This window comes from Musa acuminata, chromosome BXJ1-7 (genome assembly GCF_036884655.1).
Source record: "Musa acuminata AAA Group cultivar baxijiao chromosome BXJ1-7, Cavendish_Baxijiao_AAA, whole genome shotgun sequence".
NCBI lineage: Eukaryota > Viridiplantae > Streptophyta > Magnoliopsida > Zingiberales > Musaceae > Musa > Musa acuminata.
In genome coordinates, this window is record NC_088333.1 from 41,039,726 (window position 1) to 41,059,582 (window position 19,857).

At 41.7% G+C, this 19,857-nt stretch overlaps 3 protein-coding genes across 5 annotated transcripts; 1 reads left to right on the plus strand and 2 right to left on the minus strand.

Annotated features, from left to right (window-relative positions):
• Nucleotides 1-2,594: 2,594 nt before the first annotated feature.
• LOC135679445 (NAC domain-containing protein 35-like) lies at nt 2,595-4,573 on the minus strand. Of its 2 annotated transcripts, none has more exons than XM_065193205.1 (3): nt 4,196-4,573; nt 3,856-4,124; nt 2,595-3,339 (listed from the first exon to the last, which is right to left on the minus strand). In XM_065193205.1, exons 1-3 carry the CDS (start codon nt 4,389-4,391, stop codon nt 2,770-2,772), a joined length of 1,035 nt encoding a protein of 344 aa, XP_065049277.1. In that variant the 5' UTR covers nt 4,392-4,573; the 3' UTR covers nt 2,595-2,769. The 2 variants fall into 2 exon arrangements, with proteins under 2 accessions (XP_065049277.1, XP_065049276.1); XM_065193204.1 differs by having other exon boundaries at nt 2,595-3,351; nt 4,196-4,570.
• A 7,592-nt stretch (nt 4,574-12,165) lies between these two features.
• LOC135679446 (probable methyltransferase At1g29790) lies at nt 12,166-14,243 on the plus strand. Its single transcript, XM_065193206.1, has one exon. It carries the CDS (start codon nt 12,813-12,815, stop codon nt 14,124-14,126), a length of 1,314 nt encoding a protein of 437 aa, XP_065049278.1. The 5' UTR covers nt 12,166-12,812; the 3' UTR covers nt 14,127-14,243.
• Nucleotides 14,244-14,384: 141 nt separating this feature from the next.
• LOC135679447 (2-C-methyl-D-erythritol 4-phosphate cytidylyltransferase, chloroplastic-like) lies at nt 14,385-19,626 on the minus strand. Of its 2 annotated transcripts, none has more exons than XM_065193208.1 (12): nt 19,371-19,626; nt 19,214-19,290; nt 19,049-19,117; nt 18,329-18,378; nt 18,136-18,215; nt 17,939-18,021; nt 17,351-17,428; nt 16,254-16,322; nt 15,651-15,719; nt 15,532-15,578; nt 14,966-15,056; nt 14,385-14,734 (listed from the first exon to the last, which is right to left on the minus strand). In XM_065193208.1, the coding sequence occupies exons 1-12, from the start codon at nt 19,621-19,623 to the stop codon at nt 14,666-14,668; spliced, it is 1,035 nt and encodes a 344-aa protein (XP_065049280.1). In that variant the 5' UTR covers nt 19,624-19,626; the 3' UTR covers nt 14,385-14,665. The 2 variants fall into 2 exon arrangements, with proteins under 2 accessions (XP_065049280.1, XP_065049279.1); XM_065193207.1 differs by having other exon boundaries at nt 18,323-18,378; nt 19,371-19,623.
• Between the last annotated feature and the right edge of the window lie 231 nt (nt 19,627-19,857).

Here is a 19,857-nt window from a genome sequence, read left to right on the forward strand (position 1 = left end):
TTTAAATGTTATAGTATTTTTATTTAACTCATTTATGATATTTTTAATAATATTTGTAATAATTTGTTGATATATTGAAAACATAATAACTATTATAAATGATATTATATCACACCTATTTTATTGTTATTACTTATCATTATAATGTTATATTTTTATACATATAATTAGTTTAGTTGAGGTTAAAAGTTTGTTTAGATTATTTATAGTATTTTTAGGAATAATTTAAATATTTCTTAAATTCAAAGCACTAAGTCAAAAAAATAAAATAGAAGGTGACTGATATAAATATAATTTAACGAATAAAAATATCGATTTAATTGTGCAATAATTCGTTTGAGAGACACACCCACTTCTCTAGAACGTTGGTTCGGCGCACCCAGCTGTATCCTGCGCCTACGCACCTAAAGCGTACGCACGACGCGTGATGTGGGTCCCCCCACCGGGAACGTAATCGTCGGCCGTGTATACCGGTGGGTAGCACGTGAAGGACACGACGAGTACTGTTTTGACGGAAAGAGTGGATCCCGTGACCGTCGCTGTTTGATTTGAGTAAGCGTACGAAGACAAGACGTGAGGAGACGCGACGCGGGTTCGTTCGGTGAGCGTACGCGGGCGATGACACCTTCACGCCGACCATGACGTCCGAGTGGGTCCCGCCGGGCGGGGGGTCCCCCTCAATCCACGGCGCGGGGTTTCTCGTACCCGAAACGATACCCGTTACAATGAGTACACGCTACTCGACGCAACGTAACGTGTCGTATATGTCGTCCTCGATCGTTATAACGAGTATACGCTACGCTACGCCACGCACAGTGACGTCACCCGCATCTTGAGACTGCTAATAGCTCAAAAAGGCGAAATTTTAGTGGTCAGATATGGTTTTAGTGATCATCAACGCCATTCGTGGATCTCAAAGCAATGGCGACCTCCGCGATGGCTGATGTGCCAAACACCAACATAATTGATTCCCGACCAAATTCAATGAGATACGGTAATCCAAATGCAACTCATCCAACCATCTTTTCTTTTGATTGACTAGCCAAATTATCTAAGTCGATCACAGAGATGAAACAATATTTTAAGTTTCACCACCACAATTGGCATCATAATGTTGCCAATCGAATCGAACCTAATGTTGAACCTCAAGTAAACAGACATGCCAAGCCATCAACATATCCTCTTGGGCTTAGGCCTGTTCTTGTCCCATCTCGGGCCAATCTTTAGAGATTTTGTATGTTTCGATTCAATGTCTCGACATACAAAATAAGATGAGAAAAAATCATTTATGATGATACGAAGATAAATTAAGGAGACATACGATATAAAATAAAAGATATAAAAAAAATCTCAAAATATTTTACTAAAAACTGTAAATAAATTTTTTTATTAACTTTTTACGTAGTTCAATAGCGATAAAAAAAGGAAGTATATGGAGATCCAGAACAAGATTGAGTTTGCTAATAAAGGACATTTGGATCATGCAGGAAGATCTGATCCTGGGAATTGAAGTTTCAGACAGGGGATCTGACACTCTCAGATTGAGTCTGACCTGGCAGGAAGTGCCAGGTGGGAACCTGAGTTGGTCCAACCACCTGGCCTTGTTGCCTTGTGCTGACACAACCCATGCAGCCCCCCACCCCCCTTGACAATGGAGAAGTTCCAAACTGCAGTCAGTGAAAGACCTGTCAGAGATCAGTGTACATAATATACTTGTGAGTTGGATGTTTCAAGAATGCATGACCCTCAGCCCTGGCATTCCTCATCTTTCGTCTCCTAGCATCATTACTTCCTATCTTTTTTTGTGATCAGGAAAGATAAAGAGTCTCGGACTATAAGGTCCTAGAAACAAGCTCTTCAGATATGTCTTCTGTTCTTCAAATATAGATAAATTCCAACAACAAGTACACAGCATATGATATAATTCATGTTTCCAAAATCTATAAAAACATCAAAGCACAATGAGTTCTATCCTTCGGCATTTCTTTCTCCTGCTTCTAATGTCAGGCAAGCAAAGTCTCAACAAAATAATTTCCTACTTCATCCACTCTAGTTTTGTTTCATTATTGTTCTTTCTAAAATGCTTTCCAGCAGAAGATAATGATAAGCTCTAAATATGCAGATGTATTTCTAAGACAGCTTAAGGAAAGTTTTAAGAACAAATGATCGGTATGAACAAACCAAACCATCACAAAATCCTATACTCAATCCCTGAAAGAAAGAGGTTCCAAACTGAGAATAATATACAGTAGTATATATGAACTAGCATTGCGTTAGGGTTTAGACACCTGCAGCTACCTGAATTAAGCTGCATGCATTGTCTCATCCCCACAACTTTGGCTACCACCACTTAGCATGTCAGTAGGTCGCGTCCATTTTCTGAAACGAAGAAGACAATGCTGCAATCACATGCCTGCAGTTGCATGTCCCGCTCTGAGGACAACTCTCTGCAAGTCTTGTACCAACCATGGCATCATTATTTCATGGGCAAAACACAAACATTGGTGATCTAGATTTGAGCTCATTCATCGACTCCCATCTTACTCTTCTTCCTCCGGAAGCTGTGACAGACAGACATTATGGAAGATCCAAAAGAAGAAGAAACTTAAAACACACCACATAGCTTTATGAGCTTACAAAGGTTTGGTTCAGTTACATGTCTAACCTCCTACAGTAAGGACTCACCCACAATAGTACATGCTACAGTTTCACATATATTGGTATAGAAATCGATCTATAATGCGAATAATTTTGGCCTGTCACGAATGATCACTCGAAGTCGGTGTATTCCCTACCAGTCTCTTGAAGGGCACTCCACTCCCAAAGCTTGTCTGAGGCGGTTGTCAGTGACATAGGCAAAGCATTGAAGGGAAGCTGGAGTTGGGTTTGGGAAGGCGGATGGAGGAACTGGCTGGGGTTGTTCATGCGATTCTGGTTGAAACCTACTAACCTGTTGAGTTCATCGATCATCTGAGTGGCCATGGACGGACTGGTGTGAGGAAGGAGTGAGCATGTCGGGGTTACACCACTCATGTTGTTGGATTGGAGGAACGAAGTTCCATCTTCTTCGGTGGACGTGGTTGAGCTCAGTGAAGCCACCGAAGCTGTCGTGGAACCATGGACGGTAGGTTTAGGTTGTAAGGAGGATGACGGCAGACTAGTGCTGCTTCCATCTCGAACTTCTTGCGAGTCTCCTCCAATCTGATGATGAGAAGTGTTGTGCTTCCTGTTCATTCCAGTCCCTCGAGACGTTGACGGCTTCGAACCAAGCGTGCCGGGGAGTCGGGGACGGTCTTCAACTCCGGGCCTTTTGTAGACGCGGCAGATTGAGATCTCGACCTGCAAAAAAATCTGATCTTTTATCCTTCAGTTCCTTTCTTCTGTAAAAGAACAATGGTTGGAGAACACAAGACAGTTCACGACAAATCGTAGAAGGAAAAGAAAGTAGCAGATAACCTTATTGCATACTTGTGATATTGGTGAGAAGAATGAAGGAAACAGAAGGCTAGTCCACATGAGGAGGAATTATTAGGTTTGATATGAGTGCAGGAGATTGTTGTTCTCCTTCTTTCTTATGCAGGAGAACTGAACAGGACAAGAATTACTGCATAGTCCACATTCAATTTGTTTTCTTTGATCAACAAGAAGTGGTCGCTTAAGGGGGAAGCATGAAGAACGAGAGAGAACGAGAGAGAGAGAGAGAGAGAGAGAGAGAGAGAGAGAGAGTAGCAGTTGACAATTGATGGAAGCAGTGGCACGAAGGAAACCCTAATTCAGTTGTGTTGCAGCGAACATGAAGCAAAGCCATGCGTGAATGTTCCGGAGAGCAGTGACCTCTGTTCTTCCCCTAATTACCTTGCGGTACTGATCCGTCTCGCTCTGCGGCAACCGGTACTCGTTCATGATCCAACTGGTTCGGAGGCCTTTGGGAGCTTTGCCGGAGTAGAAGACGAGGGTCTTCTTCAGCCCGATCGACCGGTTGTTCTCGTTCCGGATCACACGGTCGGCTCCCGTGGCCTTCCAGTAGCCCGAGGCGGTCACGCGGTTGGGCCGATCACCGTTCCTGTACTTCCGATCTCTAGGAACATAGAAGAACCACTCCTTCTCCCCGATCGCCGCGTACGCTGTGTCCAGAATCCATCAGCGAGCTGCAGTTCGAGACACAGCCATGCAGATCAGGTCGGAGGTCTCAAACCTGGAAGCTCCCAGGGATCGTAGCGGTAGAGATCGAGGAACGTTATGAGCTCCACATTGAAGCGTTTGCCTTCCACCTTCCGGCGGAGATAGAACTCGATCAGCTCCTCCTCGGTCGGGTGGAAGCGGAATCCAGGCATGAGAAGGTCCTGCTCGTGAGCGTCGCCTGCGCCCATGGCCGATGCAACGATTACCATGCACCGGTGACCCTGTTGTGATACATGCCTTGATCTCCCCCGTCGTCTCTATCCTCTATCCTATAAATACGTGGTTACAAGTGAATCGTACCCTCGCCGCGGTGCAAGTGGGAGGAAGACGATAACAACAGGCAGAACTCTCACAACACAAATGGATAGTATAACAGTGTTACTGATTGTGGAGTGGGAAAACTGCTGCCTGGTTAATGTCACGCCCACTGTTATGCCTTCCTGGTCTTCGAGATCACCAGTCTTGTCTCTGTCTCTCCTCACAGGACTCGTGAGAGAAGTAACCCTTTCGCAGCTGCATGTACGCACCATTCTTCATTGGACTTTTACATATCCATTCTCTTTACTACTATGAATTTTTTTAGGGCGAATTATCGAGAAAAGCTTCTCTTTTTAGGTTTCTCTGAGAAAGCATCCATCCTTTTCAAATTCGAAATAATATGAGAAAATATTTAATCATAATTCTTCTCATGTCATTAACTTAGTCGATGAAAATAATCGCACGTGGTGTCATGTGAAAAATAAATGAATAAAAAGGATAATTATATATACTTCTCGCCTTGATTGATTTCTCTCCCTCTCCTCTTTCCTACTTACTTGCTCGTCACTCACCCACCAAATTTGCTCGATCGTCATTGCTCTTGAATCGCTCGACTGTCACCACACTTGCAACATTCGTTGTCGTTGTACCTACACTGCTTGCCATTGTCACTCCTGCACCGCTCAATCCTATCGCATCGGACCCACTCAATCATCACTGCTCCTGCACCATTCGACTACCATCGCTCTTACATTGCTTGATCGTCGTCGGTCTTGCACCACCCGGTTAGTGCCCTTCCTGCATTGCTAGCCACAGTCACACTAGACCCGCTTGATTGTTGTCGCTCCTATACTACTCGACTCCCACACCTGCATTGCTCTCCCGTCGCCCCATCATCCCCACCTTGGCCGATGGTAGTTGCCCGATCACTACATCGTCACTTCTGTCATAGTGCTCTCGTTATTCACTAAGGTCGATAAGCTCTTGAACCTCGTTGGGTACAATACCAACGAGAATCAAGGATCAGAGTACAGTGGCCCCAAGCAACAATATGAATTCTAGCACATCCATGAAAAGAGTGAGAATGAGGCATAAAGACAAAGATTCTATTATTGAATTATCTAATAATAAAACCTTTCGTGTTTAAATATTTTTTATTTTGAGTCACTATATTGAATGCATATCTGTTCAATCATAATATGTGTTACAATTCTCTTTTATTCACAGTATTCGGTTGTATACATACTAACTTAACAATCAATCAGCCATCTTTTTTTTCCTCTCTAAAGTGGTATAATTATGTTGTTTTCAAGAAAACACAATAACATAATATTTTATACAAATTTTATAAAAATAATATTATAATATTTTCAGCGATACTAAAAAGAAACACTATAACTACATTATAATATTTTTTTAGTATTGCTAAAAATACTAAATACAGTGTGAACATATTGTAATTGGACCAATGGACTCTTCTATAACCAAAGAAAAAGTGGTCAAGGTTATTTCGGATATTATGAAAAAAAAAAATACAATTAGAAAATTATGAAAATGAGAAAAAAAAATTAAAAGAGAGATTTTTCTTTTAAGAATTCGCTCAATTCTTTACTACTATCTTTTGCCTCTTAACAATCTATACAAACCTTTTGTTCTTATCAAACCGGATTTTTCTTTAAACATAGAAAAATTAAGTCCTAATTTTTCTCCCTTTATTTGATCTCATGACGTGGGTGTGAGCATGAATGATGAAATAATACAAGAAAAAAGACTAAGAAAAAAAATTCACTGAGGTCTCAAATAACCCTTTTTGCATTAAATGGGTCCAACAAGTTGATAGAAGACGACCACAAGGCATTGCTTTCCCTTGAATGTTCTTCTTACCTTCTTCTACTGCCACCACACATGCATCCATCACTTGATGGCTAAGCATCTTGGAATTTTTAGAGGATCTGCAGCTGCAAATGTGGTCTACAACAAGCCATGGGGGTATCCCAACTCATATTATATGTTCTCATCATGAGAACTCTATCCTTGGAGTAGGAACTCTAGTGATGATATGGGAGATGATGTCTTTTCTAGGTCACAGCATGCTGGCTTGGGCCTTTCAATGAAGGAAATGGGAAGAAGCAACAAGAATTCCACAAATCTTCTCCACAAACTTAGAATGGATAGCCATCATAATTCACAAGATTTTCCAATGAAAAGGACTTGTTGTGCATTTGGGAGAAGAAGATATTGAAAGGAGTCATTTGCATTCCAAGACTTTGGCAATCCGTAAGTCAAAGTTCCTTGTGATCATAGATCTTTTATCTGGCAATGCTCCAAAGACTTGAGTCTTGTGACTGCACATAAGGAATTAAAGTAATTTGGTCTCATTATCATGCAATATATATCATGTGGAATAAAAATGAGTTTTCATCACTTCCTCTGAGTGTTTGCTCTCTATCAAATCCAAAGACTTGCTTTAAAGCTTAAAGTTCACTGAAAGAATAAAGTGGCAGATTTAGACTGCAAAAAACCTTGAGTATGCCTATGATTTAGTAGTAAGAGATGAAGATAATAAGCAGTCAAAACATTAGGCAGTGATTCGGTTCTTATCATTTTCCCAATGGCTCAGCTCCTCGACATTAATTGACATTCATGTCGGCCACATGACCGAAAATAATCAAAGCATGCAGACAAAGATACCATTCTTGTGCAGCATGATTTCAAGAACCCATGTCATGGGACCATGATGATGATGATGATGATGATAATAACAATAATAATGTAAATTCATCTTCTTTTCTTTTAGTATCCTCAACCTTATATTGTTGGAAAAATGCAGATGCTGTAATAATTACATAATGCCAAGTCAAACCCCACTTTTGTCAACAAGCATACTTGTCTTGTATCCTTTCTCTCTCTCTTTCTCTCTCTGTGTTCATTTTGATTGTCCAACTTCTCTCTTCTTTCCTATTCAAGACACAAAAATAATAAGAAAATAAACCAAGTGAAGGCAGGCTTTTTTATTAGGAAAAAAGTGGCCAAAGCACAACAGATGTGTGGGTTTCTTTCATCATATTGTGGAGATTAATCAAGGGATATGCACACTGGATTAAGATAATACAATCTCATTGAATTGTAACACAAACAGCCATAAATGGTGCTTCATACTATCACAAGCAACACAATTTAGAGTTATAGTTGCAAAAGATTTTACAACTTTTGGAGCATTGAGATGAAGACAAATGATAGTGAGATTGTGGCCTGAAATGTTTGGTAGCTTGGAGCTTTCGTATTAGGTGGTTCGATCCATAATGGATGCAAAGCTAGCTTTACAGACCACAAATCAATATGGCCCTACAACTTTTGTGAAGTTTGAACATACTTCACTAAGGATCATAAAGCTTCATTGCTTGTAGTTGGTATCAGTCAATTTGACTCCAAAAGAGGAACAAGATCTTGTAGGGATTGTTTTTGCTCCAACATCATCGACCGAAAATGACTGAAAGACTTTTTTCTTTGGGTACCAAAGATTCATATGGACACCAGTCAATTTGACCTAGATCAAAGTAAGCATATAGGACATAGGAGAAGTCAGCACCTACAGGAAGAGGCAATTGATCACAAAACTAATCTATGGCCTGTATGTAACACAAAGACAGCTTCTTTCAAATTACATTGGATTCCATGCAATACGAGATCACTTTTCCTATTCCACTTGTGTACAACCTTTGCATTCATCAAGTTTGCTGCATGATTTATGGCAGAGCAATGAACAGATGGAAGTGGTGGTGAATGACAGACGTTGAAGAAGCTAATTTAGTGACTTCGGTGGCTTCGGCGCGTGCACCATATCAGTGTCATTAAGTGGGTAAAGAGGAAGAGGGAGACAAAAGATGAAGGATTGAGAGGTCACCACCATTGAATGCTCTCGAGAAGCAGTGGTCCTCTCAAGGTCCATGCATCTCTCTTTTGTGCAGAGGTGACCACCGCAAAAGCCTCGCCTCTTCTCTTCCTTTCTAGAGGGAGAGAATAATTCGTGGAGAGGAAGGCAATGTCAAGCAACAGTAGACTTATGACACACTTCCTTTTATTCTTCCGTTGGTTTGGTGTCATTCATCTTTCAGATTCATGCAGTGGACAGAAACATAAATGAAGAGAAATGCAAGATGGATTCAATGCGGATTAGCATCGTCCCATTGATTGAAATGTGGCCATTTTCGATAGGAATGATCTTTTCCTATTCATGTACTGTAATATCTACATCAGAATCGATTGAACTGCTCGTACATATTTGGTGCATTTTTAGCTTAATAAACAGAAGAGGAAGATTTCAGCAAAAGGCAGCTCAACAGGTTATGTATATAGAACAACTACATGCACATAAGGCAAGCTTTTAAGATCCTCTCATGATTAAAATGTAATCATTTTTTGGTCAAATGTTAGCTTCTGTAGAAAAGAACAATGAATCCACTGTATAATTACTCATATGTAACCTCTGTAGATATATATATATATATATATATATATATATATATATATATATATATATGTATGTATGTATGTATGTATGTATGTATGTATGTATGTATGTATGTATGTACGTATGTATGTATGTATAGTCTTTACTTGGACTCATGATGCAATTAATAAGAACTACTAAAGGCTTATCTAAGAATCTGTCCTAGGTGAAGGACAAGTTAGATCTCTCCACCCAAAGTCCTGATTTCTTTAGCTTTTCAAGTGGTGTCACCATCACTCTTGGTAGAAATTTCTATGCACATGCTATTGATCAGATTTTAACTAGTTGGATATTGCCATGGTGGCCTTAGGAAGGCATTTTTGTACAAGCAATTCATGAACAGGACAAGAAACACTAAGTGTAAATAGTTGCATCAACACTCATACAGAGGCTAAAAGAAAGAACAAATTAAGGATCCTCAATTAGAGCAACACAAAGTTATGTTACCATGTTATATTTGTGTCTTGCTTCTCTCTCTCTCTTTCACAAACTATAAGCAAGCAGTCTTTGGAGGGTAAGTGCAGAAGATGAGGACTTTGGATCAGTAGTGCCTTCTACAGTGTAAGTTCTCATTTCTATCCCATCATTTTGTCCATTGCATTCATTGTAGTTGAAATCTGTTGAACTGTCTACTCAGAAAGAAGAAAAGAAAAAAGCATACAACTCATGTCCACTTGCTCCAAAGAAAACAATAGCTACTATAGCTATGTCATTTCATTTTAACATGTCATTCACATAAAACAAGTGATGGATGTAGATGTCAAACAAGATTAGGAAAGCAACTCCCAAAAGCCAGGGTTCAGAGGATGAACAACCCATCCTAAGTTCTGTAGCCAAAGATTTAACACTATTAAGTGACTTCCTTCAGACATGGCTTTTCTTTCTTTCACTTGCTGTATCTCAGTTCAACAGTCTGCTGATGGAGCATTGCAATAAGAAACAAAAGATCATCTATGTGAAGAACACTCATGTGAAGGTGTAGAGTGCACTGAACCTGAGAGTGATATGACAAACCCTAGCTGAGAGACTACCATCTTCTCTAAGATATTTAAGATGGCATAGTCCTGTGAGTGCTCAGCCACTGGAAATAATGGACCAAAACCCCACGCGTTTTGTGCTGAGTGAGAAGCCAAGCCAAGCAATCAATAGACTGACAGGTCAATGACACATACTCCGCTGGAGTCTTGTGCCTCCAGGAGCCATATACATGTTTCCTCACTGTCTTCTTCACATACATATGGATCATTTATTTGTTTTCGTGTGCTTGGACTTCACACAAACATCCAACCCTCTTCTCTCTCCCCCCCCCCTCTCTCTCTCTCAGTTCATGCCTGTGTGCTTGCACTGGTCCAGCATCCACAAGATAACATCATTTACCATGCATGTTATGCACTTAGCTGGTGATCGATGCACACCTTCTCTTTTTTTTCTTCGTTCAGAATCATGACAGACTTGTATCAAGTGGTGTCACTATAATTGCAGCAAAAATTCTCTTTCGAGTTAATAGTGTTGAATAATGCAGTGAATGGCTCAAAACTTGGGTCGTACACCGATAGCTATCATCAATTAATTGGATTCTTTCGCTCGCTATTAGGTTGTTTTCGACATGACATGTTCATATAATGTGTTCCAAGAACGCGTTCGGAGTTCGTGGACGGCACGCCATTAGGACCGTTGTATACTTTTATCAAGATGGTTGTCGATCGGTGTTGGTGAAAGATTTTTATGGTTTACAGTGTTGGCAATCACATTGATTTGTTTTCCTTCTTGTCAGTTCATGTACATATGCATGCAGTCCCTGATAAGAACAAGGAGCAATACTCATTAAATATCTCCAGTGTGCAGTTCTTCACTTTGCAGCCTACAGAATGTAACCCTAGAAGTCTTTTCTACATGTAATCTCACATTTACATGCAGATACACGTATGTGTTGACGTACGCTTGGTTGTGAGCTTATCAATGCATTGTCTGAAATGGTAGTACAACACCACAAGGTCTGCAATCAATAATCCGACCTCATGAGAAGAGAGAGAGAGAGAGAGAGAGAGAGAGCGAGAGAGAGAGAATTGAAAGCAAGTGGTAGGACTACTTGGAGGCATTCAATGCCTGCGGTGGGATGGTTCGCTTCGCGCTGTCTGCATTACCACCCAGTTGACCGTGGCAGTAGCAACAGCAGCAGAAGCAGCGGCGGCAGTTATAGCCGGCGGTCGGGTTGGTGCGGCTGCCGCCCATCGTAATGGTTCAGAGAGACAGAGAGAGAGAGAGAGTGGGGGGGTCTGGTCGAGCGGGCTGGACGTTGACTACAGCACCACCCAAACAGAACCTTGACACCGTTGACCGTCTTTGACTCGCAGAAATGAGTTGTTGGTCAACTCTTCCTATTAAGACCGTCCGACCCATAAATAATAAGGCCCGGCCCGGCCCTGTCCGGTCCGGCTCAATATGAATGACTCAATGTGTGTGCATGCATCATATAACTTAGTGGAGTGATGTTTGCATCTAATTCTACAAAATTCTAATGAAATCTTAGATTCTGATAATATATTTATAAGAAGGATATCTTAATTATTTTATAACAGTAAAAAAAAATATTTAAAAAAGAACTAAGAATTTGCCAAAAAAACATATGTTCATGTTTTTTCTAATAATAATAAACATTATTATTATAGTAACACATTTTACCATAACCTAAAATTTAATTATTCAAGAAAAAATAATCCTAAATTCATGATATACTTTCTCTCAGTTTGTTGACTTCTTGATTAAGAAGTCAGCATGATTAGAATACTATATTATCTCTTGAAGGATTATTCTGTAGACTTCCAAATATGCATATTTAGATTCTCAAAAAAGATACATGATCATGGAGGAAGCCAATGCAAAATTGTTTTGCATGTTAAACATGCTTTTAGATTCTAAATTACTAGCTGAGTCTAATGATCAGATGAGTCAGAGATCTGATTTCTTGGCCAGATGTTAAATAACATGACCAAGACCAGATCCCACAATATAATTAATTGGGACATTTGAATAGTTTGTCCTAATAGATTATATTACATGTGATATTATTTTATAATTGTAGTGCCTCCAAATTCAAGATCCTGTTTAATATGGTGTCATGAATCTAAAACCATGTACATATAATACGCCATCTACCTAAGAGGTTCGATGACAACTCCATAATGTACATTAACAAATAGTACGTAGGTCAGAGCCTTTTCCTTCCCCAGTAGTGCCCTCCGCCCACCTCCGAGCCGGATTTGGCGTCTCCTCCGAGACGCCAATCAGGAAAGAGCGCGTTTCCATTGGCTACGGAAGCTTCATCGGCCAATGGGAAGGCAACCTTCGCTGATCGATGGCTCGGCCGACACAGACGAGCCGCATAGTAGACACCCGCGAGAACAGAGCGAGCTTGGCCGTCAGTCGTCGCTCACCGACCCGCCTCGAACGGGGCAACCGCCGCGGTGCGGTGTGCGAGGAGGGGGAGAAGGAATAGAAAATGGGGATGCGGGCGTCTTAGACCCGCCTCTGCCGCCCCATTGCTTCCGTCTCAAACAGCTGGCCCTGGGAAAAAGGCGAAGTAGAGGGAAAGCCGTGGCATGGGAAACTTCACGGTCATCCTTCTCCTACACCTATTGAGCTCGAGTCAGTAACCATGTGCTCGACGCCACCGTCCCTTTAAGATCTCGTCCTCGCCCTCTTCCTTCCTTAGAACCAACCAATGCGTGCTCTCTCCCTCTCCTGATCGAGAATTTCTTGAGCTGTTCATCTGTTCTTGTTCTTTGGGACGATGTGTAGGTAGAGATAAGATATCGGTCTTGATAGCAGACTTTGTTTGCATCTTCGGCACCGAGAGGAGGAGATGGGTAGCATGGATGACTACCCGAGGAAGCCGAGCCAGAGCCAGAGTCCGATGCGGTCGAAGCTCAAGATCCTGCTGGTGCTGGTGTTGACCAACCTCCTCTCCATCTACTTGTTCTCCGGCTCCTCCGGCCGCATCAATTGGCTGCCGCCGGCTACCCACCTCTGGGACTCCGGCGCGCTGCTCCGCGAGCTGAACGAGACCCAGGGTCTGCTCTCGGCCAGCCAGGCCGAGGTAATGCTGCTCAGCAGGCGGCTGTCCACCACCAACACCCTGCTCGAGACCCTCCTCACCGACGTCGGCAAGGCCCGGCGCGACGAGGCGGCGGAACAGGACCTGGAGGGGTGGGCGCACCAGCTCACCGGGGAGCTCAAGCTGGCGGTGGGGCCACACAAGCTACCCCTAGGCTATACCCCCAACCTCGGCTCCGACGAGCTCTACCCGACGCTCGGCACGGCTTGCCGACGCTACCAGGAGGAGCTGACCCAGTACATGAGCTACGAGGTGGGCGGGGAGTGCCCGTCCGACGAGGCATTCGCGCAGCGGCTGATGCTGAAGGGGTGCGAGCCGCTCCCCCGACGCCGGTGCCACCCGAAGTCCCCGGTGGGCTACGTCGAGCCCACTCCGTTCCCAGAGAGCCTCTGGTCCATCCCGCCCGACGCCAGCATCACCTGGGACGCGTACACCTGCAAGAACTACGCGTGCTTGGTCCACCGCAAGATGGAGAAGGGGACCTACGACTGCAAGGACTGCTTCGACCTGAGCGGGCGGGAGAAGGACCGGTGGCTGTACGAGAACGGGGAGCTGGACTACGGGATCGACGAGGTCCTGGAGGCGAAGCACGGCAGCGTCCGCATCGGGCTCGACATCGGCGGCGGCACGGGGTCGTTCGCGGCCAGGATGAGGGAGCGCAACGTGACCATCGTGACGAGCTCCATGAACTTCGACGGGCCCTTCAACAACTTCATCGCCTCGCGGGGGCTGCTGCCGCTGCACATCAGCGTCGCCCATCGCCTTCCCTTCTTCGACAACACCCTCGACATCGTCCACTCCATGCACGTCCTCAGCAACTGGATCCCGGACTCCATGCTGGAGTTCGCGCTCTTCGACATCCACCGCGTGCTGCGCCCCGGCGGTCTCTTCTGGCTCGACCACTTCTTCTGCCTCGGCACGCAGCTCAACGCCACCTACGTGCCCATGTTCCAACGCATCGGCTTCAAGAAGCTCCGATGGAGCGCCGGCCGCAAGCTGGACCGCGGTCTCGATAAGAACGAGTGGTACCTCTCTGCTCTGCTGGAGAAGCCCACGACATAGACCAGAGTCGACGAGCTGATGCCACAGTGCTACCATGTGTTGCTTTCGACTGACATCCTTCATCTTGTTCTTGCATTGCTCCTCTTCATACATACATTACCTCTTCCTTTTGGCCCCCCTCGTCCGCATTCCTATCTCCATTCCTCTTAAATCTTGGTGACAAAAATGACATCCAGTTAGATCATAAGATTCCAAAAGATTTATGCACCAGAATAAATCTACGAACGATGAAACAAACAAGATCTTGCTCAAAGAATCTAGTCTAAATCTGTTTTCCAAAGGACATAATATTACTGTAAGTTCTGTGAACTTGAATAATATGACAACCATGACTGTAACTTATGTGATGAAACCACTGGAAACATACAATGGCTTGACAATTGATTTCTTTGAAGGTTCAATTAAAATATGTGACCAACTGAATCGATCTATACTGAACAACAGACACAATTGATCTACAACAAAATTCCAAAAAAATCAACTTTGTGATGTTGTTGAGAGAGAGAGAGAGAAAGAGAGAGAGAGAGAACAACAGGGACTTAAGAAGCTACTGCTATTTCCATATTCAGTATCCTCTCTGCCAACAAAAGATCATCTGGGGTTGTAACCTGCATCAAATACACGAAAAAGCACAGGCTTATAAGATCATTTGCACATCTGAAGTGGAATCAGACGCTGTCACAAGCCACAATTTGCTTAAAAAACGTGATGTCAGAGAGCTGCCTTCATTGCCGGTTCAGACTAAGACACCTTATATTGAGAGTTGTATGTCTGCACTGGACCAGTGTAGTAGCAGACTATTTTGTATCACAAACAAGCAAAGAGAACAAGTAAGCTACCTTGATGTTTGTATATGAACCTTCTGTTATAAAGACCGGATGCTTAAGGTGTTCCACGATGGAGACATCATCAGTGACTTCAAGACCTTCCCTGTTTTGTGGTTACAAATTGCAAACAAAGGTCTATCAGTATCTGATTTATAGATACTCTTTTATTTATAGATACTTTTTAGTGATTGCCAGCACTCACTAGCAATTCTTATAGAAAGACATCATGCATTCCAAATGCAATATTGATCTTGTACAGCTTGACATCGACCCTGGTTCTATGACTATTCCGAACTAGGTTATTTCAAATAAGCAAAACTAGGTAATATGACACAGATCAAATGAAGAACTTGTGAGCCAACATGGATATTTAAGTTCTTTGGTAAATATCTTATAAGAAAACACATGTTCGGAAGAGTTAAAGATATGTGAAAAAATTGTTGTTACTTTAATGCACTAAACACAGAAGAACATCAAATTCTAGTTACAAGAGCAGGCATGAAAACACTAGTTTATTCCTCATTTTTTCATTTTATCAACCAGTTAATATAAGTCCATCGGTACTACGATACTGGTACCTGTTCACAACCTCAAAGCCGCTTTTGAGCAATTCAGGCTTGATAACCTACAAAAGCAACAAAGATCTTCAGGAACAATCCAACTCATATGTTAATATTTTTAACATTAACCAAGCTACCTGCGGAGTTTGCATTTCCCAGAGGGTTTTTCTATCAAGTGTTTTCACCACAAAGGAATCCTTGTTTGCCTGAAAATCACACTTATGAAAATAAGGACTGCAAAAAACTTATTCCGAAATAAGACTAGTTTCATGCCATGAACTCACCAACCTTAAAATGAAAAGGAAAACATTTTTTCGGCAGCATATCATGTGATCATAGTTTCTGATACAGTCACAACTCACACGTTGAGAGAAAAGTAAAATACAGAAATAATGATATATGACAAGACAGCAGGGCCTGCAATCTCTACCTATTGCATCAGCACCACAAAACTTTAAGTCTTCACAGTTCTACATTGACAAATGTCTGCTGATTCAAAGTCTCACCTGGCGATATATACCACTATACCTTTTATGAATGTATCGCTCGATTTTGGCGATATATGTCTACATTGCCATATGTTTGTAATATTATTAACACATAATTATCAATGTATTATACCCTTATTTACAAGCATCAAAAAGTATTGAAGCCTCAAACCAATATAAAAATTTCTGTACTCAGAAGGAACTTGAACAATCTTTCCCATAATCATCTATTGAGTACAAGCTTTATGGTACCTCTTTTATGGTAGCTTTTACAGGAACTCCAAGAACAGCTGCACCTACCACCCAAGCATCTTGTACAACCTAGCAATTAGCAAAATACGTCTTTAACTACGGCATTAGGCATAGACTTCTGTGGAAGAAAAAGCTGCAAGAGAATATTCAGTCAAAGACATCACAGTTTTAGCAAGTTACGTTGATGATGGCAAATAAGACCCAAAACATAAACTCCAGATGGTAATTTAAACTGGAATACTCCATAGCTTAATCAAGCAGAATGAATCACAACAATTTAAGATGCTCATTTAACCATGTAAATATTGAAGAAAAATCATGTTACAGCATTACCCTCCAAATATGTCCTCTGTATGACTTGTGAAGTTGTAGAAGCTATAATTATGGCTTTTAGTTTGCAAGTTCACTATATAGCAGAAAATTTCTCTGCAGATAAGATTCCAAATACATACTTACATACCCTTTGGATTCATTTCAAGCATATACTCATTTCCTATTAGCCTTTGAGTTAAAGAGAAAGGTCATGACTCATGTCAATCAGTGAAATTTTAGGAAATACGGCAGGCCTCTCTCATTATCAATTACCCAGAACTCTTATTCCACACTATAATCCTGTTTGTCAACACCGTAGATCAATGGTATCACAAGAAATGTACATCATGAAATAATATTCCACGTGGTCATGAGATCCAAGACAATTTCAATGAAACCTGGCTAAAATATTATATGGTTATAGTACTCATTCAAAGCGAGAAACCCTTTATTCGCACCATTCGTGTGTCCTGTTTCTTTTTCTAGGCATACCCCTCTATTCCCTATTAGAAGTCCTTCATCCATGACAACGAACATGTCTTCAAACACTGCTAGCAACAGCTTTGACTTCTTATTGACCGCTGCCCCTGATCACTATCTGGGAGGAAGGGAGATTACATGAATGGAAGAAGCACAGAACAGTGGATTTCTGTACCACTTTTCAAACTGTAATAGTAACAGAAAAGGGTACTAGGATATTAAATTGGTTAGCAAGGCATACAAACAAAACATATAATGACTAACGTATCTTAGCATCCCAGATTGTACAGAAAAGATATGAAAACCTTCTTGATATCTCCAGATGAAACAAGTGGCCTAGCTGAATCATGTATGCAGACAAGTTCTGAACTTCCGTCAATTTCCTGTGAATTGCCAGAATCACTCTATAAATGAACATAAAACATAACACCTAGAAAAACAAGCTGTTGATCATAGCAGATGGCTGACTATGTTTTAACTTTTAAAGTAATTATTTGACAAAGAATAATTAAACAAAGTGCAGCTTTCCAATTTAATGAAATTATAGTTATGAAGGAGAATGGCAGGACATGAAGAATCACTTTCTGATCTGAATGTTATAGTGGCTGGCAAAAAAGAACTGCAGTAAGATGATAAGAGAAGAAAAAAATAATCTCTGATCTAAAAGGAGATGCCGTTATTTCAAATCTAAAAGGAGGCCTTCATTGGAAGTATAAAGATGAGATACGTAGCTACACACTGTATTTTAGCAGTCTAAAAGGAGACCTTCATTGGAAGTATAAAGATGAGATACATAGCTAAACACTGTATTTTAGCAGTATAATGACAGTAAAGAGATAGAAACTGCTTTCTGTGCTTCTAAAACCAAAAGACAGAACTAAGTCGGTGTATACCTGAAAACCACTGAAAACAGAATCTTGTCTCTCCTTCCCTGGAAGTGCAAACTTAAGGTCTACGTTTAATTTTTCGCTAGCATCTGAAATAAAGAATAGCATTAATTTCCATTGCTCCCCAAAATGGGCATCAGAGTAGCTTATATGAAGCTCAAAAGGTTTCAAAGTTTAAGAAGGGTGCCATGAGACTTTCAAACCTTCAAATACATCTTTGTATGATGGATCACACACTACAACTATTTCCTTAACTTCGGTCATCTGGGAGAAAGTATAGAAACTGAGAAAGAAAAAAGGCCACAGCTTGCTCATGTACCAGTAGGTAAGTGTAGAATTTGTATTAAAAACTACAAAGAAATTTCAAATGTAATGAACATAGTGTGGAACCTGTACAGTGCAATTGGTTGTCCTAAGAGGGGAAGGTATTGCTTTGGCATGCTTGCCTGTGGAATAAACAGAAAAGGGAAAAGATATCTATGTGACAACCAAATCAAAGAATATAAATTACTTGGGATTCTATTCAAAGCATCACTTTAATTACAACAACAATAACAACATGGAATCTAGAACTTTATGATCAGCACCTAATCATGAAGCCTATTGACAGGGCCGATGACAGATTTCCTGATTAAGGCTACTTGGAAAGTTTAGAAAATGTGTGAAATGCAATATGATGGTGAAATCACCTCTGGTACATGAATAAAAATAAATTTAATTGAATGATCTGATTGATCCTGTTATTTCTGGAATTCTTTTCTTCACATGAATATGTTACTGGAACCATCTAGATCATTTTCTTAATGTGCAACATTCTATTTATTGCATTAAAAAATTCACTCGCATTATATACTTGTCAATATTGATGAGGCTTACACCAGTCTATCAGTCAATGACACGATCAGGTACACAAAATTGACAAGTCTATTTCATGACCAAGATCAGAATAGCAGCAGTATATAGTTCATAGAAAGTTGAATACAATGGTAATACATAAGTAGATGGCTAGTTTTCAGCTAAATCATAAATTTATAACCGACTACTGATATCTGGACATCCTTTGTGATGTTAATAAAGTTGAGAGAAAAAGAAAAGGTGAAAAGAAGGAAAATTTACTCCCATCCTCTTCCCCTGTCCTCCTGCCAAAAGAACCACTGAGACGCTCCTCTCTTTCACAGCTTCATTCTACCAGAAACAATTGCTTGAATCAAAACTCTAACACTAAACTGGGAAAAAGAACCAGATACCAAGAATTACTCCTTTTCAAGTTGGTAAACAGACTTGGCTTCTTCCATCGCCCTCTGCAATGCAATTAATCCGGCTTCGATTCCGGTCCTTGTTGAACCCGGCCTCTACGCCTGAAGAAAACGCGAGAAAGAAACGATCTTTTCACCAAACCTTCACTCAGAGAACAAGCTTGGACAAAAAGAGGGCTCGCCTGCAACACGACGGCGGGCAGACCGAGGGGGCATCGAAATCGCCGGAAACGGAGGCGGTGGATTGGGTTTCGGGGATGAAGGGAGGCTGGCGAGGCGGCGGCAGAGCGGGATGTCGAATCGAAGCGCCATCTTGCTAGGGTTCCTGCGGCTTCGTATTGGCTCAAAGAATCGGGGGGAGACGCGGAAGCCCGAGCTTGAGCGAGCGAGAGAGAGGATGAGTCGGGGAGGAAGAACACTGTTGGGTGAGTGCATTCGGACGGTCTCATCTCCCAAACGAATCCGAGCCGTCCGTTGGCATCATTTGTCGTGACTGTTGACTGCTTGACCAGCTCTCGGCGTGGACGAGTACAAAATTATTTCGACACGTCCAAGTTACACTCAAAACACTTTCGTACCCTTCGAATTGCCAACCAGTGTGGTAGGACCGGACAATAAAGAAGAGACATTAGCCACAAAAAGGCGGGTAATGCAACGGGTATCACTTTA